At 37.2% G+C, this 26806-nt stretch overlaps 1 protein-coding gene across 2 annotated transcripts in view; it reads left to right on the top strand.

Moving 5' to 3' along the window:
• The window catches only part of ZCWPW2 (zinc finger CW-type and PWWP domain containing 2), a 115615-nt gene that overhangs the window by 12577 nt on the left and 76232 nt on the right, over window positions 1-26806 (top strand). For both annotated transcript variants that reach the window (XM_050779503.1, XM_050779502.1), the window contains 2 exons: window positions 3951-4295; window positions 17656-17815. In XM_050779503.1, coding sequence (XP_050635460.1) covers window positions 3964-4295; window positions 17656-17815 — 492 coding nt within the window. In that variant the 5' untranslated portion in view covers window positions 3951-3963. The remainder of the gene's footprint in view (window positions 1-3950; window positions 4296-17655; window positions 17816-26806) is intronic.

The following is a 26806-nucleotide window of genomic DNA, read 5'->3' as shown; positions in this document are numbered from 1 at the left end:
ATTTCAGACCAATTACTAAAAGATGAAGAATTAAATAAATATTATTTGGATCATTGGTTAACTACTTAGACAAAAAGTAGAGTCTTCCATCTTATTCATTCACAAACACAGAAAATATTCCAGATATTCCAGATGGCTTAATTTTTTCTTTCTTTCTCTCTCTCTCTCTCTCTCTCTCTCTCTCAACCATGCCCGGCCGCTATTTCATCCCTTTCTGTCACCATCCTTATTCAATGAATACCTTTAGGTGTAGTAAATAATGATGGCAAAGAAACTGGAAAACATATGGAAAAAAAATCTAAATGAACATTGTAGAAAACATACAAGTGATAATTATGACTCATTTTGAGGTATAAATGCCAAATAGAACTGTGATGCTGGAAAGAAATGAGCTAAAGGCACAAAGGTCATCTGAATTAAAGCATTCTATTATTCTGAAGAAGGTGGAGACATTGATTAATTTATACCTTGTTAAATCACATATTAAGGGTAACTATTAAAGTAATAAAAATAACATAAACTTGTGAAAACCAGTATATAGAAGAAAAATATTAATTTGTTTTAATACAAGTTAGGAAAGGAAAAAAGTAAAGAAATAGCATAATTAATAAAAGGTGCACAAAAATGCAAGTATGTCAGTGTCAAACTAAGTGAACTAAAATCACTGGTTAGCAGATCATATCTTAGATTGGATAAAAATGCAAATCCCAACAATATACTGTTTACAGGAGACAGAGACAAAGAAATCCATAATATTAGAAAGGGTAAAAGTAAAGGGATGGTAAGAGTTATAACTAAGACCAAGCCAATCATAAACGTAAGTACTATCTTAATTGCTATGTTAATAGTGGACCAAGTAGTTTGGTCCACTAATTAAGTTAGTAGATTGGCAAAGAACATTATTAGGGATAAATTGCATCATTACATAACATGAGGAAGAATTCACCAGCAAGATGTCACAAATCTGAACATGTGTATATTTAATAAGCAAAGAAACCTGACAAAATTACAGGATAAATGGACAAATCCACAATTACTATTCACACACACACACACTTGATGTGAAGTGAAAGTTTAGGAAAGGACAGGGACTCTGTGAGTAACACATAACATAGCCCTTTAAGTAATTAATATATCAACCAATTCGTATGGATAGAGAAAATTAACCCCACAATCATAAAATTTTATTTGTAATGGTTGATACAAAGCTTGGTATAATGATTAAATGTACACGTTGCACCCAACAATTGAAAACTACACATCCTTTTTTTGCACACATATAACATTCACAAGTATTGTTAAGTAGGGCCACAAAACAAAACAAATGCCAAAAAAATCAATATCACACAGATTATATTCTCTAACAAAAATACAATTACATTAAAAATCAATAATAAAAACTCTTAAATACCCCTACCTTCTGAATTTTTTGAATTAAGTAACTCATGGGTAAAAGATGAATAGAAACTGCGTGCTTAAAACTAAATACTAAAACAATACTGGGAGAGGAATGTATAACCTTGAATGCTCGTAGTAGAAGAGACTGCAAATATATTAACTAAGCATCAACTCAAGAAGAGAAAAATAAGAGCGACAAAGAATGTCCAAAGAAAGTAAAAGGAAATAAAGAATTAAGAAAAGTGCAGCTATTCATTAAATAGAATTCAAAAAAATGAGGGGACTCAAATTCTGGTTGTTTAATAAACTCTGAGAAGATAAATGAAGAAAAAAAAGAGAGGGCATAAACTTCAAAGTGAAAGAGAGAAATATAATGAGAAATATAATAGATATACTAAAATTCATGAAATTTATGTTAAAGTTAGACAATTCCTCCCTTAGGCAAACTTTCCCAAAACGGGGGAACGTTTTTTACTTCACTTAATGAAGTAACTTTATAATCTTCATATGGAAACCAAACAAAGACAAAAGGAGAAATAACAGACAAATCTTATTTATACACACGTAAAAAATATTTATTAATAAATGAAATACAGCACTGTATATTAAAAACTTACGAGGCATAACCAGGTAGGGATTATCCAGAATACAAGCATAGTTTATTATTCAAAAAATCCATGAATATAATATACCCAATTAATATGTTTTAAAAGAAAAACCATATATTTATCTCAGTATATGCCGAAAAGAATTTAATGAAATTAAACATCACATTATGATTAATATCAATAAAAAAAATCCTTTTGGTAGGCCGGTAATAGAAGGAAAACAACTTTCTGTAACCTTTTAATGGTCTCTACAAAAACCATACTCCCAACATAACAGTCAAACATTCAAAGCATTCTCTTTAAAATTAGATAAAGAAATCTACTATCATGGCTTCTAGTCAATGTTATCTCTGTTTTAGCCAGCATAGTAAGACAACATATGAAGATTGGAACTAATCAAGCAAAAAAAGCTGTTACACACACACACACACACACACACACACACACACACACTTGATGTGAAGTGAAAGTTTAGGAAAGGACAGGGACTCTGTGAGTAACACATAACCTGGCTCCAAAGTCTAACCTCAGTCAGTTCTGCTTTACTGACTGGTGACCCAGAGAGTAGAGAAAAAATTTATTCACTTCAGTTGCAATCCACATTGCAGTTTTGCTCCTTATGCATTTTCTCATCAATTAAAGAATTAAACACATTAAAACAAATATCATTAGTAAAAGTTTATATCTTCTGCTAGATTTGATTCTGTTTTTAGACTTTTTCACTTTCAGTATGAAAAACAGTGTTACACTGAATGTTTTTGGTCTTCGTATGTATTGGTTCGTCTTTTTAAAATGTATTTTATTACATTTGCATGAGTGAGATTAATAGGTCAAAATTTTTGAACTGTGGCTATTGAAATACATTGACAAATTTCTAAAGCAATTTGCCGTGGTCCTGGTAAGGTATATGACAAATATTAGTAAGTGAGCTTCTAAATATATGATTAATTTATAAATTAAAGGATTCGTTAAATGGTGCTTATACTTGGATAGTAGTGTTTTACTAATTCGTGTATATGGTACATCAGTCTTTTTATTTTTAAGAAATAGACTTTGTATTGCAAAATAAGTTGCCAATACTTAGTTTTACTTGTATTTTATTTATGTTTATTTATTACTATATACATTGTTATTGAAGCCAGAATTTGGGGGCTTTGTTACACAATTCAAACTTTTTATATGTTTACAATTTTTCTAACAAAAAAGCTCTGAGAAATTTGATTAATAATGAATAAAAGCTGAAACTATATAAGAAAGAGATTAATTTTTAAAAAATCTTGCATTTTTGTATGTTGAAATATTTTGCTGCATTTGATTTCCTGAGACAGAAGAAGAAAAGGATCATTTAGTCATGCTGTATATATACTCAAGAGGCAGTACAAACTAATGGGTAAGATAACAAACTTAGACTCAAACTGCCGGCATTTAAATTCCAGCTCTACTGTGTATCAGCTCCAGGACCTGAGGCAAATTGCTTTACATTTCTTAGCTTCAGTTTTGTCTGTAAAAATGGGCCTAATAAGGTTGTTGGGAAGACTATATGAGCCATGTGTATAAAGCACTTAGAATAATACCTGGTCCCTAGTCAGCATTCAATAAGGCTTAGCTGTTATCATGGGAAAATGTACTTGTTATATACCAGACATGTGCTATATATTAGGTTAATAGAAACTGTAGTCAACCTCTACTACTCTTTGGTTCCATCATATTTTTCTTATTTTTAATTTTGGTGCATTTTATGCTCAGAGTGATTGTTGTTTCTATTTTGTTCCTTTGTTTCTGGGTAGGTGGAAACAATGTGTTCAACATATGTAGTCTTTGTAGGATAGAGAGGGGATGGGCATGGAAGATATCAAAGAGGAATTTCTCTGATTTTGGTTTGAATTTTCTCTCCTTATACTCTTGAATCCTCATTTTGTTATTTTCCTCTTTCTTATTTTCCAGATTAAATGCCTTAATGGATAAAGAAAAATTGGATGGTAAGATTGATTATTGTAACTGTGCAATGGATTCCTCAGTGGAAAACATGTATGTAAACAAAGTGTGGGTTCAATGTGAGAATGAAAATTGTTTGAAATGGAGATTGTTGTCAAGTGAGGATGCAGCCAAAGTTGATCATGATGAACCATGGTACTGCTTCATGAACACTGATTCAAGATATAATAACTGCTCAATTTCTGAAGAAGACTTCCCTGAAGAGTCTCAGCTTCATCAGTGTGGATTTAAGATTGTCTATTCACAGCTCCCTCTTGGAAGCCTGGTTTTGGTAAAATTACAGAATTGGCCAAGGTAAGGTTTGTGTTGTTTTATGACTTTTGAGGTATAGTCTTGCCAGGTTTATGAATATTAAAAATCTTTTTGAAGATTCAACATTTTTCTTTTGTCTACTTGTTTCTTGATTTCTTATCATTGTTCTTTTCTATACTTCTTTGGATTTTTTTTTCTAGCTTTTTAAATGGGAAAGTTAGGTAACTGAATTCAAATCTTATTTTCTTCCCAATATAGGCAATTAAAGCTACAAATTTCTCTTCAAGTAGTGTTGTAGCTTCATCATACAAATTTTGATATACTATGTTTTATTATTCATTTTGAAATATTTACTGATTTTCTTTGTCGTTTCCTTTTTGAAATGGGTTATTTAGAAGTGTGTCTTTAAATTACCAAATATTGGGGAATTTTAATGTATCTTATTGCATTCTAATTTAAATCTGTTATAATCAGTTTCACAGATTCTTATTGTATGGCCCACCGTACCTTCTTGTGGCATATATTATTGATATTTCATAGTCATTTGAAAAGAATGTATTCTGTAATTGTTACCTAGATACCTAAAATATTTTTTCTTTAGATTTATGTTGATTTATTATATTCCAATATTTCCCATTCTGGTTTGGTTTTCCCAAGTATGCAGTGTGCACTTTCATCATATAACTTCAAGTCTTATTTTTAGCTGAGGTTTATTAAATTATAACCTATTATATTTGTTGTGTTGCATTGCTTTGATTTTCTTATTTTAGGATTCTGATATTACTTATGGTGGATGTTTGTCCATCTTTTGTATTACCTTTTCTTGAACTGTGTTTATCTTTTCAATTTTTTAAAATTTCTTTTTTTTTCTGAAGGTATATAAATTGCTTTTTTTCTTCTGGTTTAGTCTTTTTTGTCAAAATCACAAAAAAAAATTTCATTAATTATGTTTCTTCTCTTTTCAAATCTTTTTCTTTTAATTGTAATTTTTTAGGTTCAGGGATACATATGCAGGTTTGTTGTATAGGTACACTTGTTTGATGGGGGTTTGTGGTGAAGATTATTTCATCACCCAGGTATTAAGCCTAGTATTCCTTAGTTATTTTTCCTAATCCTCTCCTTCCTCCCACCTTCCACCCTCTGGTAGGCCCTAGTGTCTTTTATTCCCTCCTATATGTCCATGTGTTCTCATCATCAAATCTTTTTCTCTAATCACTTACTTTATATTTTTTAGTTTTTCTAATTATAATTTATGTTGCTTTTTTTCATTACTTGCATTATTTTCTTAATTTCTATTATCTCAATTTGAACTTTCAGGTACAATTTTGATCTTTGTAAGGCCGTGCCTCTGTGATAAGCTTTCACTTTTTGGTAGGGCATTTACCATAACATCTTTATATTAGATTCTGCTATAATCTTTTGTTCCTGAGTACTTTTATATGAAATGGCTTCTTATTTGTTCAGAAGGCAAGAGGGAGTAATACGTTTTTTTCAGTTCATTTTCTCTCTGTTCAGATTGGTTTATTCCTATTGTTCTCTTTTTAAGTTCACTGATTCTTTTCTCTGTTATATTCATACTGTATTGAAAGTATCCATTGAGCTTTTAAAAATACTGTATTTTCAATTCTAAAATGTTCATTTAGTTCTTTATATTTCCTATTTGTTTACTAGACTTTATATTATTTTCATTTTGGATCTTATTTAAACCTATTTAGCAGGCTGCTTTTGCTACTACATCAGCAGGATATATGGGAGCACCTCTTTGTTACTCCCACATGGGAGTAAGAGTCAAGGTTCTCCACTCAGCCTCTATTGATTTCCAAGGGAGGGAAGGGTGCCTCAATTCCACTGGGCGGAGGAGAGAGTTCAAGCTCCCCACTCACAACCCTAGCTAGTAGGGGTAGGACGAACTTTTCATTGTTGCCAGGTGAACTTCATTGACACCATAGGGGGAGGGTCTTGTTAACACTGGAAGGTGGTAAAAATCTCGGCTTCCAGCTAAGCCTTTTCTGCCACCACCTGAGCAGGAAGGGTGCTCCATTATTACTGGGTGATTTGCAGTCCAGGCTCACCATTGGCCTTTGGCATTGGGGTAAATGTGGAGGCCATATATTTTCCATGACGTTTTTCTGGGATAGAGCAGTTATTCTGTATAAGTTTTCTGTCTTGCTCGGCTCCCCCTATCCTGGTCCTTTGGCTAAAAAGAGCAGGCTTCACTGGAGCTTTTTTTCTTTGTCTGGTTGCACTCACCGGTGTTTCTGGGTTACTGACTTCTTCAGTACCCAGCTGAGGAATATAAAGTGACAAGAAACTCACTGCCATGTCATTCCTCAAGTCACAGGATCCCTAGCTAGTCTATCATTTTCTCTGTGACTTTGAGAATCTTTTTATGTTTTTTTCATATATAACATGCAGATTTTTTGATAGAAGGAGAAATACAAAGAAATGAATCTACTTTCTTCTTGAGAACCATACGTTGGAGAATAGTTTCTGTTTGTTTTTTAGCTTGTTCCCCCCCTACTTCAAAGTTCCAGAGCCCTTATTTTGCTGTTTTCTCAAAGTATCAAAAATATGGCCTGTTCTTAAATTTCCTAGGTTTTTCTCTCCCTCATGTTTACTTTTAAATTTTTTTTTATTATTATTATACTTTAAGTTCTAGAGTACATGTGGATAACGTGCAGGTTTGTTACATATGTATACTTGTGCCATGTTGGCATGCTGCACCCATCAACTCGTCAGCACCCATCAACTCGTCATTTACATCAGGTATAACTCCCAATGCAATCCCTCCCCCCTACCCCCTCCCCATGATAGGCCCCGGTGTATGATGTTCCCCTTCCCGAGTCCAAGTGATCTCATTGTTCAGTTCCCACCTATGAGTGAGAACATGCGGTGTTTGGTTTTCTGTTCTTGCGATAGTTTGCTGAGAATGATGGTTTCTAGCTGCATCCATGTCCCTACAAAGGACACAAACTCATCGATTTTAATGGCTGCATAGTATTCCATGGTGTATATGTGCCACATTTTCTTAATCCAGTCTGTCACTGATGGACATTTGGGTTGATTCCAAGTCTTTGCTATTGTGAATAGTGCCGCAATAAACATACGTGTGCATGTGTCTTTATAGCAGCATGATTTATAATCCTTTGGGTATATACCCAGTAATGGGATGGCTGGGTCATATGGTACTTCTAGTTCTAGATCCTTGAGGAATCGCCATACTGTTTTCCATAATGGTTGAACTAGTTTACAGTCCCACCAACAGTGTAAAAGTGTTCCTATTTCTCCACATCCTCTCCAGCACCTGTTGTTTCCTGACTTTTTAATGATTGCCATTCTAACTGGTGTGAGATAGTATCTCATTGTGGTTTTGATTTGCATTTCTCTGATGGCCAGTGATGATGAGCATTTTTTCATGTGTCTGTTGGCTGTATGAATGTCTTCTTTTGAGAAATGTCTGTTCATATCCTTTGCCCACTTTTCGATGGGGTTGTTTGTTTTTTTCTTGTAAATTTGTTTGAGTTCTTTCATTTTTATTTATTTTAATTAATTGACTTTATTTAGGTTTGCAGAAAAATGGAATGGAAAGTATGGAGAGTTTCCCCATATCCCCTTCTCCCTCTTACACCCACGGTTGCCCCACCATCAACATCCCACACTGGTGTGGTACATTTGTTATAACCTAGGAAATAGCATTCACTCATCATTATCAATTAAGTCCATGGTTTACTTTAGGATTCATTCTTTGTGTTATATATTCTGTGGGTTTTAACAAATGTATAATGACATGTGTCCACCATTATAGTATATGCAGAATAGTTTTATTGGCCTAAAAATTCTCTGTGTTTCTCGTATTTACCCTTCCATTCATCCAAACTCTTGGTGACCATTTATCTTTTTACCATCTTCATAGTATTGTATTTTCTAGAATGCCATATAGTTGGGATTGTATAGTATTTAGCCTTTTCAGACTATCTTCTTTTTTTAGTAATATGCAGTTACGTGTCTTCCATGTCCTTTTATGGCTTGATTACGCATGTATTTTTGCAACTGAATGATATTCCATTGTCTATACGTAGGACAACTTATCTCTCCATTCGCCTACTGAAGGAGATCTTGGTTACTTCCAAGTTTTGGCAATTATGAATAAAGCTTCTATACATCCATGTGCAGGCTTCTATGTGGACCTGTTTTCAGTTCCTTCGGGTAAATACCAAGAAGTGCAGTTGCTGGCAGTGTGCTATGAGTATGTGTGTTGTTGTTTGTTTTTTAAGAAAATGATAAACTGTCTTCCAAAGTGGCTGTATTATTTTGCATTCCCAACAATGTTGCTTCACCTCCCTGCCAGCATTTGGTGTTACCTGGATTTTGGCCATTCTAATAGGTGTGTAGTGGTATTTCATTGTTTTAATTTGTATTTTCCTAAGGACATATGCTTTTGAGTATCTTTTTATATGCTTATTTGCCATCTTGTATATCTTCTTTGGTAGGGTGCCTGTTAAGATTTTTTGCCCATTTTAATATCTGGTTGTTCATTTTCTTATTGTAAAGTTTGAAGAGGTCTTTGTATATTTGTGATATCACAGTCTTATCAGATATATATTTTGCAAATATTTTCTCCCACTCTGTTGCTTGTCATCTTATTCTTTTGACATTGACTTTTGCAGAGCAGATTTTTTTTATTTTAATGAACTCCACTTTATCATTCTTTTCTGTCATGGTTGGTGCCTTTGATGTTATATCCCCACTTTTATTTGTATCTTCTTTTTCCTTTGTTTCTTATTGATCCTGTCCTCTTCAGTTTAGGTTTTGCTCCCAGTAGTTTCTCATTCTGTGAACTTTTTTTAAAAATTTTATTTAATTTTATTATTATTTTTTTTTGAGACAGAATCTCGCTCTGTTGCCCAGGCTGGAGTGCAGTGGCGCAATCTGGGTTCACTGCAAGGTCTGCCTCCTGGGTTCATACCATTCTCCTGCCTCAGCCTCCCAAGTAAGTGGGACTACAGGCACCTGCCAATACACCTAGCTAATTTTTTGTATTTTTAATAGAGACGGGGTTTCGCCATGTTAGCCAGGATGGTCTCGATCTCCTGACCTCATGATCCGCCTGCCTTGGCCTCCCAAAGTGCTGGGATTACAGGTGTGAGCCACCGTGTCCGGCCCCTGTGAACTTTTATCCTGGAATGGATCTTGGTTGGTTCGTAGGGCCCACACTTTTCCAACACTTTCAGATTTTGTTGCAATCCATCTCACGGTTTTGGCTGCTGTTCTTAGTTCAACTTGCTGCACTTTCCTGTCAATGCTTGTTGCAAGTCTGAAGTCCTCATTCCTCCTCCTCCCACCCTCCTTCCTCTCAAATAGATGCTAATATTATGTGGGGGTCATACAATTTTTAGTAGTTTGTGCCCATTTGCTCCTATTTTGGTGTTCATGTGGGTAGGTTACCACTTAGTTTCATTATAGGTGGTGTGCGTCAGGTTTGGTTTTGCTATTATAGTTGCCCTAACTGTATTTATGGGGAAATTTCAGGATATTCTAAAACTATACCACCATTACTGCTATCTTTCCGGAATCCCTTACTATTTTACATTGCATTTTTCAACATAACATTCTTAAATGTATATTCTAGCTTACTACCTTGTTTTCATTCATGTTCAACTATTCTCCATGAAGAAAATAGGATTTTGGCTTTCATAGAGAGACTATGGTGGTCTTATTCCCCCTACTCCACACACACACACAGCCTTTAAATCAATACCTAGATGTATGTTCTTGCTCTATCACTTATGGTTATGGCTGAATTATGTTCTCTCAAAATTCATATGTTGAAGTCTCTAACCCCCAGTAGCTTAGAATGCGACCATATTTGTAGATATGATTCTTAGAGAGGTAATTAAATGAAAATGAGACCAAAGTAAGATGGACCCTAATCCAATATGACTGGCCTCCTTATAAGAAGAGGAGATTAGAACCCAAGACGTGCACAGAAGAAAGACCATGTAAGGACACAGCAAGAAGGTGGACGTCTGTAAGCCAAGGAGAGGGGTTTCAGAAGAAACCAAACATGTCAACATATTAGTCTTAGATGTTAATCCCCCACAACTATGAAAAAATAAATTTCTATTGTTTAAGCCACCCAGTCTGTGGTATTTTGTTATGGCAGCCCTAGCAAACTCATGTGCTTACTATCTTTGCACATATGGGAAATCTAGAAAAATGTGGCCTTTGTTACTGAGGGCTTTTCTAAAGATCAAATGTGATAATGTTGTTTAAAAAATTATATTGTTAATCGGCTTCCATGTAATAATTTAGGAGGGACATCAAGAGGAAATAGTTACGTAAGAAAAAATGTTTTAAAAGACACGAATATGAACACTTATTTTATGAGAACTTATGAAGGTATTTGTAGTCCCACATAATTTTTCTTATTTCTAATTAACATTTTGAAAGCACAGTGTTTGTTTCCTCTAATGAAAATTCTGAAGTTTTAATTCTAGCTAAAAAAAAATTGATTTTTTTTGTCACTGTGTCTGAAATACTGTGTTAGAAATTTGATTAAAACTTTTCTTTTGAAGTATTGTGCTGGTCACTGAGGCTTAAGACTTAAAAATGAAACATGTTTTACCCCAGTCCCTCAATTATCTCTAATCTATGATTAGGGACATCAAAATGCCCAAAAAATACAGCTCTATCTACCTTCTTATTTACTGGAGAGTAGAATGCATCTGACTAAGTTGTCACATATATTCCTCTTTATAAACTAAGTTGAGCACACAAAATACAGATTAAGAAACTCAAATCTACTTATATTGCTTATTCAGTAGCACAAATATATAGAAAGATAATAACAGGATAAATTACAATAGGGAAATATAAAGATAGAATTAACCTACTAGAAACAAATATTAGTTCTTAATTAAGCAGTGTCATAGATGTTGAAGTTCCAAGTGGAAAGATTAGCTGCTGGCCCCAGAGATACCTAGTGGTGTAGCATTATCTGTGTCAGTTCTCTTTAGCCTATGGCCTTACATATAGCTTCTAAGGCTCAGAAACTCAATCTTGTCAACATATCAGAGTAATTCTTTCTCAAAAAAGTTGACTATAATAAAGCTAGCTAGAGACTGATACAGAATCTAGAACTGCTTTGTATCTATATAATAAAAACAAATAATTGTCAAGAGAATAGCACTTTCTTTTCCTATGTGCAGATTCCAAGAATAATCAAATTATAACAGTTATATTTACTTCTACATTCTGGCACAGCATATATTTATGTACTTATAAAAATATATATGTAGGCCAGGTGCGGTGACTCACGCCTGTAATCCCAGCACTTTGGGAGGCCAAGGCAGGAGGATCACCTGAGGTTGGGAGTTCGAGACCAGCCTGACCAACATGGAGAAACCCTGTCTCTACTAAAATTTCAAAATTAGCTGGGCATGGTGGTGCATGCCTGTAATCCCAGCAACTCTGGAGGCTGAGGCAGGAGAATCGCTTGAACCCGGGACATAGAGGTTGCAGTGAGCCAAGATAGCCCTATTGCACTCCAGCCTGGGCAACAAGAGCAAAACTCCATCTCAAAAAAATTATATATATATATATGTGTGTGTGTGTGTGTATATATATGTAGCATTTTGCCTTTGGGTTGTGCCTTTATATACTAGGATATGGAAACATCTGCATGTACTAGAAAGATAAAACTCTCCACAGTGTTCAAGCAGCCTTGTTTTTAAGAAAATTGATCATACACTATTGTATTTGGCTAGAAAGAGTCTGGACTCTTTAGAGGAAAAAATAGTGCATATCTCACTTAATTCAGGAAGATATATCATGAAGCAGAAACTAGGCTCTCTTACGGTAACTACTTCAGGAATATTTACACAGATATTTGACAAAGCTCTGTCAAAAATATGAAAATTAATTTATAGAAAATATATTTGCATTCTATTATAGTCCAGTTTGGTAATAAAATATGGCTTTAAGTTAACAAAGCAATCAAGTGATACTTTTTAGACACAGTATATAAATTGATAAATTGAGATTTCTACTAGATCCTTTTAGTATTATAAATTATTAATTGATTACTTTTCATTTGCATTATTTTGCATATGAATTAATATACTCATAATGTGTGTGTCTGAAAGGAGAACTTCCCTTTTCCATCAGCCCCTGCAATTAGGTACAGTTCAGAGAGTTCTTGGCAAATATAACATTTAGTCATGATTCCAACTCATCCATTTTGTTTCCAACAGTTTAGGGAAAAGCCCCAAGTAAAGTTTGCTCTCCACTTATACATCCAAACCACTATTTAAACATGAAGTCATGTATTTCTAATTGGCTACGTGGCACCTGAAACCATGATTAAACTTCAACTTCTATGGGGGCAATAATTATCTTATTAAAGATCATTTCTACTGGATAACAAATATGTAAAACATGAGTTTTTTCCTGATACATTGGCATTCCCTTGAGCTTACTTGTCCTGTCAAAATTTGCCCTTTCCTCTAATGGATTTCAATGACTGGTATCTATTTGATTTTGTTGCATTTGTGCATTTTACTTCTCACCACCCACAGATTCTAAAATTGATCATACACTTTTCTTGTAATTCTGCTAACTTTCCTTTGGGTTGCCCACTCTTCTCCTTTTCCATCATTAAATCTCCTGATAATGCTTCAGAATTTCTCATCCCAGTAAAAGGAAAAATAGAGAAATGGAAGTGCAGAATGCATTATCATGGTTGACAGTGTCTGAACTCAGAATGAGGTCAGCGTGAGGGCAAAAAGTGGACATCAGCTTTCTTCAAACACCTCAAGTCAGAAAAGATGATGAATGTAGGAGATAAGGAGAAGTAATCGTGTTTTCTACATCTATTGTCTCTGCTCAGCTTTTCCTTTAGTTTAGCACATTCATTTTTAACTGTGATATACAGACTAAGAGTCAAACAATTTCCCTCTGTCTCATGAAGAAATACTGAAGTGCCCCATTTATTTGGACATGTGACAATATCTTTCACAATTTGTCTTTAGATCGGCATGCAAGATTTTCTATGATTTAATATGTTTAAATATGAACAGAAGCTTTTTCTTTCATTAGCATCTAATTCTTTTTGAGAGTCATCTCTGTTTTTATTTATATTTATAAAGTAATAATTTAAAATGAATACTCTTAGACCCAATAGAGATGTGATTTATCAAAGACTATCAAAATAGCCACTCATGTTATATATAATAACTGCAAAATACTTCCCACTTTTATGACTTAAGTGTGAGAAATCTTGAGACTATTTTATGCTACTTTTAATTTGATATTGCTTGACAATAATCCTTTGAGAAATTTTAAATCACCAACTATTAAATATAAACCTCTTACATTTTACAGTTTTAACACTGTAATGTAACAATTATGGATTGGTTGCTTTTAAAATAGATGTTAATTAGGTTGAAACACCCATTGTTCCTAAATTTCTGTTAAGTTGGGGTCTCCATTGCTGCTGCCATGGAGTCTCCATTTCTGCTTCTTAGTGAGATCTTCCTTCGAGTGGGCTCCTTCAGAAATGTAAATTTCCAATGTAAGTTTACAAGGTAAACTCCGCTCAAGTTTGCTCTTAAGGACAGCCTAATAACAGTCGCCAAACAATGAGATACTGTGGTGTGAACCTGATAATAACCAGATAGTCGGCTTCATTGAGGTCCTGAGGCTACAACTGACTTTTTGTTATCACTTAGAGTTCTTTTAACATATTAGGCTTCTTTGGGTTCCAGACAGTTGGAAACAATGTGTAATGCTCTAGACCTTCCTCTTCTAAAACCTATGACTGCCAGGTAGTCCTCTACCTATGCTTTCCCTAACTCAGAGGCACAAGAGCCACAGAACTCTGCTCAGCCTCCAGGGAGCAACTGAACATCTACTTCATTCTCACATTCCACCATCTCTGTTGACTGTGCACCCATGTCACCACCTCCTGGCAGTAGAGTTGGGACTCGTCAACTTCCTAGAATCTGAATTTTTATGTCACTAAATACCAAGCATGAAATATTTTTATTAGTTTACATTGTTTTGTTAATTATAATCAGTAATGATATGGTTTGCCTCTGTAACCCACCAGAATCTCATCTTGAATTGTAATCTGAACTGTAATCCCCATGTGTTGGGGGTGGGACCTTGTGGGAGGTAATTAGAACATGGGAGCAGTTCCCCCATGGTGTTCTCATGATACTGAGTGAGAGATCATGAGATCCAATGGTTTTATAAAGGACTCCCCCCCACCTCACTTCACTTGGCACGATTCTCACTTCTCTCTCCTGCTGCCATATGAAGAAGGATGTGTTTGCTTTCCCTTCTGTCATGATTGTACGTTTCCTGAGGCCTCCCCAACCATGTGGAACTGTGAGCCAATTTAACCTCTTTCCTTTATAAATTACCCAGTCTTGGGTATTTCTTCATAGCAGCGTGAGAACAGACTAATACAGGAAATTGATACCACACAGAGTGGGGTACTGCTATAAAGATACCCCAAAATGTGGAAGCAACTTTGGAACTGGGTAGCAGGCAGAGATTGGAACAGTTTGGAGGGCTCGATAGAAGACAGGAAGATGTGGGAAAGTTTGGAACTTCCTAGAGACTTGTTGAATGACTTTGGCCAAAATGCTGATAGTGATATGGACAATGAAGTCCAGGCTGAGGTGGTCTCAGATGAAAATGAGGAACTTCTTGGGAACTGGAATAAAAGTGACTCTTACTATGCTTTAGCAAAAAGACTGGCAGCATTTTACCCTTGCCCTAGAGATTTGTGGAACTTTGAACTTGAGAGAGATGATTTAGGGTATCTGGTGGAAGAAATTTTTAAGCAGCAACGTGTTTAAGAAGAGACTTGGGTGCTCTAAAAAGCATTAAGTTTTATGTATTCATTCACAAAGATATGGTTTGGAATTGGAATTTATGTTTAAAAGGGAAGTAGAGCATAAAAGTTTGGAAAATTAGCAGCCTGATGATATGATAGAAAAGAAAAACCCATTTTCTGAGAAGAAATTCAAGCCAGCTGCAGAAATTTGCATAGTAACAAGAAGCCAAATGTTAATCACCAAGATAATGGTGAAAATGTCTCCAGGGCATATCAGAGGTCTTCATGGCAGTCCCTCCCTTCACAGGCTCACAGACCTAGGAGGAAATAATGGTTTCATGGGCCAGGTCGAGGGCCTTGCTTCTTTGTGTAGTCATGGGACTTGGTGCCCTGTGTCCCAGCCATGGCTAAAAGGAGTCAAATACAGCTCAGACCATTCCTTCAAAGGGTACAAGCCCCAAGCCTTGGCAGCTTACATGTGGTGTTGGGCCTGCAGGTACACAGAAATAAAGAATTGAAGTTTCAGAACCTCCACCTAGAGTTCAGAGGATGTATGGAAATGCCTGGATGTCCAGGCAGATGTTTGCTTCAAGGACAGAGCCTTCATGGGAGAACCTCTGCTACGAGAGTGCGGAAGGGAAATGTGTGGTTGGAGCCCCCACACAGAGTCCCCACTGAGGCACTGCTTAGTGGAGCTGTGAGAAAAGGGCCACCTTCTTCCAAACCCCAGAATGGTAGATCCACTGACAGCTTGCACTGTGCAACTGGAAAAGCCACAGACACTCAATGCCAGCCTGTTAAAGAAGTTGGGAGGGGGACTGTACCCTGCACAGCCACAGGGGTGGAGTTGCCCAAGGCTGTGGGAGCCCACCTCTTGCATCAGTGTAACCTGGATGTGAGACATGGAGTCAAAGGAGATAATTCAAAGCTTTACGATTTGACTGCCCCACTGGAGGAGACTGTAGCCCCTTCGTTTTGGCCAATTTCTTCCATTTGGAATGGGTGTATTTACCCAATGCCTGTACTAATATTGTATCTAAGAAGTAACTAACTTGCTTTTGATTTTACAGGCTTATAGACAGAAGGGACTTGCCTTGTCTTAGATGCGACTTTGGACCTGGAATTTTGGGTTAATGCTGAAATGAGTTAACACTTTGGAGGACTGTTGGAAGGGCATGATTGTGTTTGTAATGTGAGGGCATGAGATTTGGGAGTGGCCAGTGGCAGAATGATATGGTTTGGCTCTGTGTCCCCACCCAAATCACATCTTGAATTATAATCTGAATTGTAATTTCCACAGGTTGGGGGTGGGACCTTGTAGGAGGTGATTAGATCATGGGGCAGTTCCTCTATGCTCTTCTCATGTTACTAAGTAAGTTCTCGTGAGATTTGGTGGTTTTATGAGGAGCTTTCGCCCCTTCACTTGGCACTTCTTTCAGTTCTCTGTCCTGCTTCCATGTGAAGAAGGACATGTTTGCTACCCCTTCTGCCATGATTGTAAGTTTCCTAAGGCCTCCCCAGCCATGTGGAACTGTGAGTCAATTAAATTTCTTTCCTTTATAAATTACCCAGTCTCAGGCAGTTCTTTATAGCAGCATGAGAATGAACTAATACAAATAATAACTTTTTTATTTGGTTATGGGTTGTTTAGATTTATTATTTTATAACTTTGATATCAGTTGATAATTTAACAGATTAATAATCTACAGACCTCAAATTCAAGCAATGTATGGATATTTTATTTTTGTGATTTCAGATTCTTTGTATACCTTCTTTAGATTTTAAAATTATCTAAATATAGTTTGAAGTCAGGTAGCGTGATGCCTCCAGCTTTGTTCTTTTGACTTAGGATTGTCTTGGCAATGCGGGCTCTTTTTTGGTTCCATATGAACTTTAAAGCAGTTTTTTCCAATTCTGTGAAGAAACTCATTGGTAGCTTGATGGGGATGGCATTGAATCTATAAATTACCTTGGGCAGTATGGCCATTTTCACAATATTGATTCTTCCTATCCATGAGCATGGTATGTTCTTCCATTTGTTTGTGTCCTCTTTTATTTCACTGAGCAGTGGTTTGTAGTTCTCCTTGAAGAGGTCCTTTACATCCCTTGTAAGTTGGATTCCTAGGTGTTTCATTCTCTTTGAAGCAATTGTGAATGGAAGTTCATTCCTGATTTGGCTCTCTGTTTGTCTGTTACTGGTGTATAAGAATGCTTGTGATTTTTGCACATTGATTTTGTATCCTGAGACTTTGCTGAAGTTGCTTATCAGCTTAAGGAGATTTTGGGCTGAGACAATGGGGTTTTCTAAATATACAATCACGTCATCTGCAAAGAGGGACAATTTGACTTCTTCTTTTCCTAACTGAATACCCTTGATTTCTTTCTCTTGCCTGATTGCCCTAGCCAGAACTTCCAACAGATATAAGATATAAGTGGGGATATATGTTTTGTGAAAAGTCATTAAAATTCAAAGGAGGAAGTTAATATGTGATTGATAGATGTGTTGATTTCTGCCTTTTTAAAAGCATCAAAATAATTACAAATGTTTTCTTTTGAAAGTTGGCCAGGGATACTTTGCCCTGACCGTTTTAAAGGGAAATATGTGACCTATGACCCAGATGGAAATGTTGAAGAGTATCACATAGAATTCCTGGGCGATCCTCATTCAAGATCATGGATAAAGGCAACCTTCGTTGGACATTATAGTATCACATTAAAGGTAGGTAAAGTAACATCAAAACTTTATTCTTCTTGCACTTATTTTTAGTTATGGTAATTTTTATCTTTGATCATAAAATACAATTATTTGCTTTTAGATTTATATAAATAAATGTATACTGTTTATTTAATTGAAATATTTGTATTTTTAGTGTTTTTCTCAAAGAAAGTATGGACATAAAATCGTTGTGGGAGTTTTAAATTTTATTTTTCTAATGGCAATATAATAAAAATCAACTGAAGACTTTATGTGATTGCCTTTTGAAAGAATTTTAAGACTATAATTTGGGAATTTTTACATTTTCTTGAGAAGAGGAGACCGTTATAGCCATAGCTCACAGGAAAAATTAATTATGGATTGCAACCAGCTTTTCAATTTCAAATGGAATATTTCATTTATACTAACTCCTTTGGTATCTTTTCGACTCTTTTTAAACTTTAAATCTCACACTACACTTAATGGATAGACTATTAGGTTAGTGCAAAAGTAACTGCGATTTTGCCATTACTTTTGCACCAACCTAATAGTTTCTCAAATTGATGAGAATAGGTAAACTGGACCTATTTCCAAGTATTTGGTTTAATAAGTATAAACCAATTAAATGACCTGTGTTTATATTCTAATACTGAAACTTTTCATCTGCAAATCATGCTTTCATTAAAACTTGATAAAAAGTAGATGTCAGAAATGTGGATAACTTTTACTTAATTTTAGTATTTTCTGTTTTTTTTTTTTTTTTTTTTTTTTTTTTTTTTTTTTTTGCGATGGCCAGCCTTGAATTACTGGGCTCAGGTGATCCTCCTGCCTCAGTCTCCCAAGTAGCTAAGTCTACAAGCATACACTACTGCGTCCAGCTGGATGTTTTTTGTTTTGTTAATAGTGAGATGTGTACATATTTAGAAATACAAATAAGTACATACACGTATTTAAAACATGCAATTTAATCCACAGTAAAATGAAATCTTTAAATATTGGGGTAATTTTAAATGGGCTTTTACTATATCTTTGGCAAATATATGGTAAAAACTATGTATTTTTTTACTCTTTTGTTTGGTATTTTATACTATTCAGTTTGAAGCAGGTAAGAGGGGAGGCTGTTTTTGTGAAAACATTTAAGTATGTAATAACGCCATATCAACCAATTTCATGCTAGTTGTGATCCAGTCATCTTTACATGAGGCATCTTCTCTGCTCTGATGTTTTGAATGTGCTCCTAGATACTTCTGCTGGCAATCACAGAAGACAGGATAGAATATTCCATCTGGGCCCCTTTATAAAGGATAGGGGAATCTTTTAGCTGCTCATGAAGGTGACATTAGAATCTTAGCTCGGGATAGCTGAGATTTCCCTTCCTTTGAAGATGGAGATTGTATTGACTCCAATTTACGCTCTATTGCCTAGACTTCCCAGGGATTTAATCTTTTATGGTCCTTTCCACTTTGGAGCTCCTATATCCTCAAATGCTATCTCTATACTGCATCACATTGATCCAGATATTAAATGCATGCCCCCGACTTCAGAAAAAAAGACAGGACCACTTACATGAAAAGTAATGTATAGTTAAACAATGTAGAGTTTTAAAAATATTTTCTAGAGGAGAGGTATGTAAATTGTACAAGTTGTCTGATCACTTTTTCTAAAACCGGATGAAGAATGATAGTCATGTATAATTTTCTCTGGTTATAGCTGATTAAATCTTACTTCATACACTATTTCAACATCATTTCCCTCTAAATTAATTCTTCTAAACTAATTACTTTAACAACTAATTAAATAATATTTCAGGATTTTCACTGAATATGGACTCTGTATTTTGCAGTACATATGTTAAGGTGGGATAGACATAAATTTGCCTACAAAGACCTGCATTATATGCATTTAAATTAAATATTTTTTGTTTTGCTATGAAAATTTTAACTATTTTCTTTTGGTTCAATCATGTTTGTCTAGTCTTTTAAATAGTTAATTTAATAGGTACATGGTTGACATGTTTATGAGACCTCTGACTTAATTAATTTTATTGTTAAGAGCACAATAGTACTTAGTCATTCTCTAGTCATACAGATAATAGAGTTTTCCCCTGATAAATGGAACTATTTATTAATACACTGAGATATACTCCAGAAAATAGTTGAAGGTAATATTTTTATTGTAGATTTATAATTGATGTTAGTTTATATATTTTAGTTTTTAATAGGTAGCTATAAACATAGCTGAAATCCAGCTTCCTCTCTTATAAAGAAGCCTTGATATTCCTGAAAGTATTCAGAGATGGGATTCTGGGAAGATGGTAGAGTAGGAAGCACCATGATTATGTCTCTCCACCTAGACAACAATCAGACCCTGGAAGAATCTGTCTAATGTAACTATTTTTGAACTCGAGTCTATTGAAGACTTGAAACTTCCACGAAAAGGCTTGGACTGTACGCTGCAGTTAATTTCCATCAACTCCAGCTCTTAACACAGTTGCAGCTACCAGTCCCCATTCCCAGTCCTGTGGCAGACAGTTGCACATGTTTCTGGAGCATCTTGCACATAGCTTACAGGAGCTGAGGTGGGCAAAAACGACCTTGTTTTTCAAATATTGGGGATCTCTGCTGTAATCATCTATTGCTGCTGATGATCACAAAGGTTCAGACAATGAAAGAGGCAGCTACTGTTATTGTAATCTCCCTCATTTTTGCAAGCCCCTCCCCCTTCAGCTGAAGTGACTTCCAGGGGATTTAAAGGGCTGGCACCCTTTTGCACCACCACTTTCATTTTTCCATTTTTCCTCTTATGAAAGCCAGACATTAAACACTAGGAAATTTGAAACCAACTGCATATACAGGGAAAATTAGAAAGTGACTGCACAGGCAGAGGGAAAGGTGCAGGCTCAGAAAAGACCTGAGCAACACTCAAAGTTTTAGTTCAGGCTGATCCTTGGCACAAAGATAGCCTACAACAATAAACAACAACAACAACAACAAAAAACACAAAAGCAATAACAAAAACAGCAAATTGTGGAGAAGAGGATGAATCTGATTTTCAAACTTATCACATTGTTAGACTTAAATGTCCAGTTTTCAACAAAACTTCATAAGGCCTATAAAGAAATAGGAAAGTATGGCTCATTTAAAGGAAAAAAAAAATCAACAGATACTGTCCCTGAAAAAACTTGATGGCAGATCTTCTAGACAAAGACTTTAAAGCTACTGTCTTAAAGATGCTCAAAGAACTAAAGGAAGATTTTGAGAGTCAAGAACATGATGTACGAACAAAAGACAAATATGAATAAGGAAATAGAAAATCTAAAAGAAAACCAAAAGAAATTTAGGAACAGAAAAGTAAAACTGAAATGAAAAGTTCACTACAGGGATTCAAAGACAAATTAGAACACAGAGAAGAAAGAATCAGCAAACTTGAAGACAGAACAGTAGAAATTATTGAGTCTAAGTGTATTAGTCAGGGTTCTCTAGAGGGACAGAACTAATAGCATACATATATGTGTGTGTGTGTGTATATATATATGTGTATATATATGTATTTGTGTGTGTGTGTGTGTGTGTGTATATATATACACACATATATTTTTATATACCTACATATAAAGGGGAGTTTATTAAGTATTAACTTACATGATCACGACATCCACAATAGGCTGTCTGCAAGCTTGAGGAGCAAAGAGAACGAGTCCAAATCTCAAAACTGAAGAACTTGGAGTCTGATGTTTAAGGACAGGAAGCATCCAGCACGGGAGAAAGATGTAGGCTGGGAGGCTAGGCCAGTCTCTCCTTTTCACATTTTTCTGCCTGCTTTATATTTGCTGGCAGCTGATTAAATGGTGCCCACCCAAATAAGGGTGGCTCTGCCTTTCCCAGCCCAATGACTCAAATATTAGTCTCCTTTGGCAACACCCTCTCAGACACACCCAAGATCAATACTTTGTATCCTTCAATCCAATCAAGTTGACACTCAGTGTTAACCATCCCTTGGCAACTTGAACCTGTACACATCTCCTGAGATCATACATAGTCTTCAAATAAAGACAATAATAAGGTCATAATTATGCGGAACATAATACAACTATTCTTTGTACAATTGGAAATGCACCAGTTCTCAACCCAAATACTATTACATAAAGTTAGCAATACTTAAATGCTGATGTGAAGTCAATAAATCTTATGTCACATGATAAAGGAAAAAGGAAATAAAGTGAAGATATTTTCTTAGTACAAGTGTATACGTGAACGAACATGTTTTTAACAAAGAATGGGGCAATACTCATGACAATTACAGTCCCATTTCTGCAGCTGGTCATGTGGTTGTAGCTGGTATTGATGACTACCTTCTTCTACTACCCATTCTGTATTCCTTTTGCCTTCAGTAAGCATCTCAGCAGGTCATGGTTTTTTTCCTGGTGAAGTGACCCAAACCTTCATTCCTGAGGGGTCTGGGCTATTTGTAGTCCTGCCTGGATTGCGCTGTTGTAGTTTGCCATTGACCTTAATCACAGGGCATGGTAATACTAATAGAAACTCTCATGGATCTCCTGTATTCTATGCATACTCTTCCTTACCTCCATTGTGGAGTAGTAGACTGATTGCATCTTGATAGACCAGGTCAATCACCCCAGCCAACATTGTAACTCCCTTAGCCTTTTGACTTAAAGGTAGGAGGAGCCCAAAGTGTCCAGGTGGCAATCTTAACTTCCAGTTTAATGGAAACGTTATTGTGTCCTCTGATGGCAGCATTCCTCCCTCTGGAACTAAGACCTCTAGGACAGCAAAACATAATGTCACAGAAACTGGAAGCAAAAATTTTGCTAGTGGATCATTAGAGGTGATGGTGAGTGGTGCCACTTCCACTTCTACCTCTTGATTCCTGGACCTCTTGATTCCATGAATCCTGGCTATGGGAGAAACAGTACCATATATTAGATGCTGATTCAGAATATACACAGCCTTCTGGAGAACTTTGCCCCAGCAAAATATTGCCACCTAATTGGCATTATAATTGTGACTTCAAATGGCTATTCCACTGTTCTATCAATCCAGCTGCTCCAGGGTGATGGGTAACATAGTAAGACCAGTGAATTTTATGAGCATTAGCCCACTGCCATGCTTCTCTAGCTGTAAAGTGAGTGCCTTGATCAGAGGCAATGCTGTGTGGAATACCATGACGGTGGATAAGGCATTCTGTGAGTCGACGGATGGTAGTCTTGGCAGAAGCATTGTGTGCAGGTTAGGCAGCCCATATCCAGAGTAAGTGTCTATTCCAGTGAGGACCTCTGCCATTTCCATGATGATAGACATCCAATATAATCAACTAGCTTCCAGGTAGCTGGCTGATCACCCCAAGGAATGGTGCCCATATCGAGGACTCAGTGTTGGTCTCTGCTGCTGGCAAATTGGGCACTCAGCAGTGGCTGTAGCCAGGTCAGCCTTGGTGAGTGGAAGTCCATGTTGCTGAGTCCATGCATAACCTCCATCCCTGCCACCATGGCCACTTTGTTCATGGGCCCGTTGGGTGATGACAAGGATGACTGAGAAAGAGGCTGAGTGGTGTCCACAGAACGCAGTCATCCTATCCACTTGATTATTGAAATCCTCCTCTTCTGGGGTCACCTGTTGGTGAGCACTCACATGGGGTACAAATATCTTCACAGTTTTTGACCACTCAGAGAGGTCCATCCACATACCTCTTCCCCACATTTCTTTGTTACCAATTTTCCAGTCATGCTTCTTCCAAGTCCCTGACTATCCAGCCAAACCATTGGCTACAGCTCTTGAATCAGTATATAATCACACATCTGTAGATTTCTTCTTCCATGCAAAGTGCACAACCAGGTGCACTGCTTGAAGTTTTGCCTACTGGGAAGATTACCCTTCACAGCTTTCCTTCAGAGATGTCCTAGAAAGGGGCTATAGTGCTGCAGCTGTCCACTTTCGAGTGTGGTGCCTGCATATCATGCAGAACCATCTCTTCTGTCAGCTGATCACAGGGAATTCATCATGAGGCCATTGGTTCAGGCTGGGGGAGAGAAGGCAGGGTGGCAGGAGTGGAGACGGTGGAATTTGAGACACTTCCCCATGTAACTTACTTGTGCCTTCAGGACCTGCTTGAGCCCGATCACATATACCACTTCCATTTGATGGTGGAATGCTGCTGTGCACAACCCAGTTTATGGCTAGATGGGTCAGGTCAGAAAGCACCTAGTTCATGATAGGCAGTTCAGGTCACATGGGGACTTGCTAATCCATAGTCAAATGTTCAGTTTCCACCAAAGTCCAGTAACAGGCCAAGAGCTGTCTCTCAAAAGGAGAGTAGTTATCTGCAGAAGATGGCAGGGCCTTGCTCCAAAATCCTGGAGGCCTCCACTGTGATTTACCTATTTGGGCCTGCCAAAGGCTCCAGACAGCATCCTTACCTGCCAATGACACTTCAAGCAACATTGGATCTGCTGGGTCATATGGCCCAAGTGACAGAACAGTTTGCACAGCAGCCTGGACCTGTTGCATAGCCTTCTCCTGTTCTGGACCCCACTCAAAACTGGCAGCCTTTTGGGTCACTCAATAAATGCACCACAGTAACAGCCAAATGAGGAATGCGTCGACTCCAAAATCCAAATAAACCCATTAGGCATCGTGCCTCTTTCTTGGTTGTAGGAGAGTCCAAATGCAGCAACTTATCCTTCCCCTTAGAAGGAATATCTCAACAAGCCCCACATCACTGGACTCCTAGAAATTTTGCTGAGGTAGAAGTTCCCTGAATTTTAGTTGGATTTATTTCCCATCCTCTGGCATGCAAATGTCTCACCAATAAGTCCAGTGTGTTTGCTACTTCTTCCTCACGGGATCCAGTCAGCATAATGTCATCAATGCAATGGACCAGTGTGATACTTCATGGAAATGAAAAGCGATCAAGGTCTCTCTGAATAAGATTACGACACAAAGCTGGACAGTGGATATACCCCTGAGGTAGGACAGTAAAAGTATATTGCTGGCCTTGCCACCTGAAGGAAAATTGCTTCTGGTGGGCCTTATGGACAAGAATGGAGAAAAAGGCATTTGCCAAATCAGTGGCTGCATATCAGGTACCAAGAAATGTGTTAATTTGCTCAAGCAATGAAACCACATCTGGTACAGCAGCTGCAATTGGAATCACCACTTGTTTACACATATGATAATCCACTGTCATTCTCCAAGATCCATCTGCTTTCTACACAGGCCAAATGGGAGAGTTGAATGGGGATGTGGTGGGAATCACCTCCCCTTCGTCCTTCAAGTCCTTGATGGTGGCAATAATCTCCACAGTCCCTCCAGAGATGCGATATTGTTTTTGATTTACTATTTCTCTAGCTAGAGGCAGCTCTAATGGCTTCTGTTTTGCCCTTCCCACCATTATAGCCCTCACCCTACCAGTCAGGGAGCCAGTGTGGGGGTTCTGCCTGCTGCTACATATGTCTGTGCCAATTATGCATTCTGGCACTGGGGAAATGACCACAGGATGAGTCCAGGGACCTTCTGGACCCACTGTAAGTCAGACCTGAGGTAAAACTCCATTAATTACCTAACCTCCATATGCCCCTACTTAAACTGGAGGACCACAATGACATTTTGGGTCCCTGGAGTCAACATCAGCTCAGAGCCAGTGTCCAGTAGTCCCTGAAATTTCTGATCATTTCCCATTCCCCAGTGCACAGTTACCTGGGTGAAAGCCCAGAGGTCTCCTTAGGGACGTATGGGAGAAAGATTCACTGCATAAATTTTTGGTAATGTAGTGGGGTCCTTCCTAAAGGTGACCCGGCCTCCCCTTCATTCAAGTGGTTCTGGGTCTGTAAACTGGATCAAGTCTGGAAATTGATTGAGGGGGTGTGGTTCTCTGTTTTTCCAATTGAAATTAGTCTTTTGTCCATTCAACCTAGTTTTCTGCTTGTATAAATTAAGTAGGAATGCAGTAGGCTTCCTATCAGTTTCACTTCTAGGAACGTTGTGATTAACTAGCCAATACCAGTGGGCTCTACACAAGTCAGACTATTCTGATTGCTGCTTTGCCTCTGCTGTCCATTACAGTGGATATGCCCACCTTGCCTTTAATGGTTGAGTGTCGCCACTTGGCCCCTGCCACCTCAGGATCCAATTATTCTCATTGTATTTAAATTTTGTAGTCAAGTGACCGTGGTTCCCACTGTTAGATCTGACATACAGAGAAGAGCAATTACAGGGCTCCTTAAAATTGCAGATGCTGCCCTCACAAATCTGTTTTGCAAGGCACTGGTCAAGGGTGTATCTTCTGGACCCTCCCAGCTAGGATGAGTAGGTCTAAGTGACTAATCCACTCCACCATCCCAATCTCCCTAACCCTTTGGACCCCTTCCTCTACATTGAACCAAGGAAGATTAGGCATTTCCAGCTCACTCACAGTGAACCATCTTTTAATCCATGTTTCATGTGACCAAGCAAATAAACTGTTAGAACCTTTTTTTAACTCCCCAAGCCACAACATTAAAAGCAGAATCCCTACTTAATGGGCCCAAATCAATAAATTCAGCCTGATCCAATTCTGTCTTCCTTCCACCATTATCCCACACCATTAATATCCATTTTTATGCCTGTTCACCAGATTTCTGTTTATATAAATTAGAGAACTCAAACAGCCCTTTTTGAGTGTAGCACACCTACTCATGGTCACACTCTCAACCTCACCTCTAGGGATGAGGACTTTAGTTATAGGTCTAGAAGATAGCATGAGTGTTGAGGGTGGCTCCTGAGGAGAATCAACATTATTTTGCCTGGCAGCTGCCTCAGGGGAGGCCATCACTCTTGCCTCAGGCAATGCAGGGTTTATCTCCTCAGACAAAGGCGGAAAGGCTGATGGCAGCGTTGGTCGAGGCGGGGAAGCTGCCACTACAGAGTTTACAAATCCAGTGTCCCCAGCTTCATCAGGGTCCTCCCACATGTCCCCATTCCACAGTGCAGGGTCCCATTCTTTTCCAATCAATGCACTCAC

Source organism: Macaca thibetana, chromosome 2 (assembly GCF_024542745.1).
Source record: "Macaca thibetana thibetana isolate TM-01 chromosome 2, ASM2454274v1, whole genome shotgun sequence".
In the NCBI taxonomy this organism is placed as follows: Eukaryota; Metazoa; Chordata; class Mammalia; order Primates; family Cercopithecidae; genus Macaca; species Macaca thibetana.
Note: the sequence above shows the minus strand (reverse complement) of the source record. Positions and strands in the feature narration are given on the sequence as shown.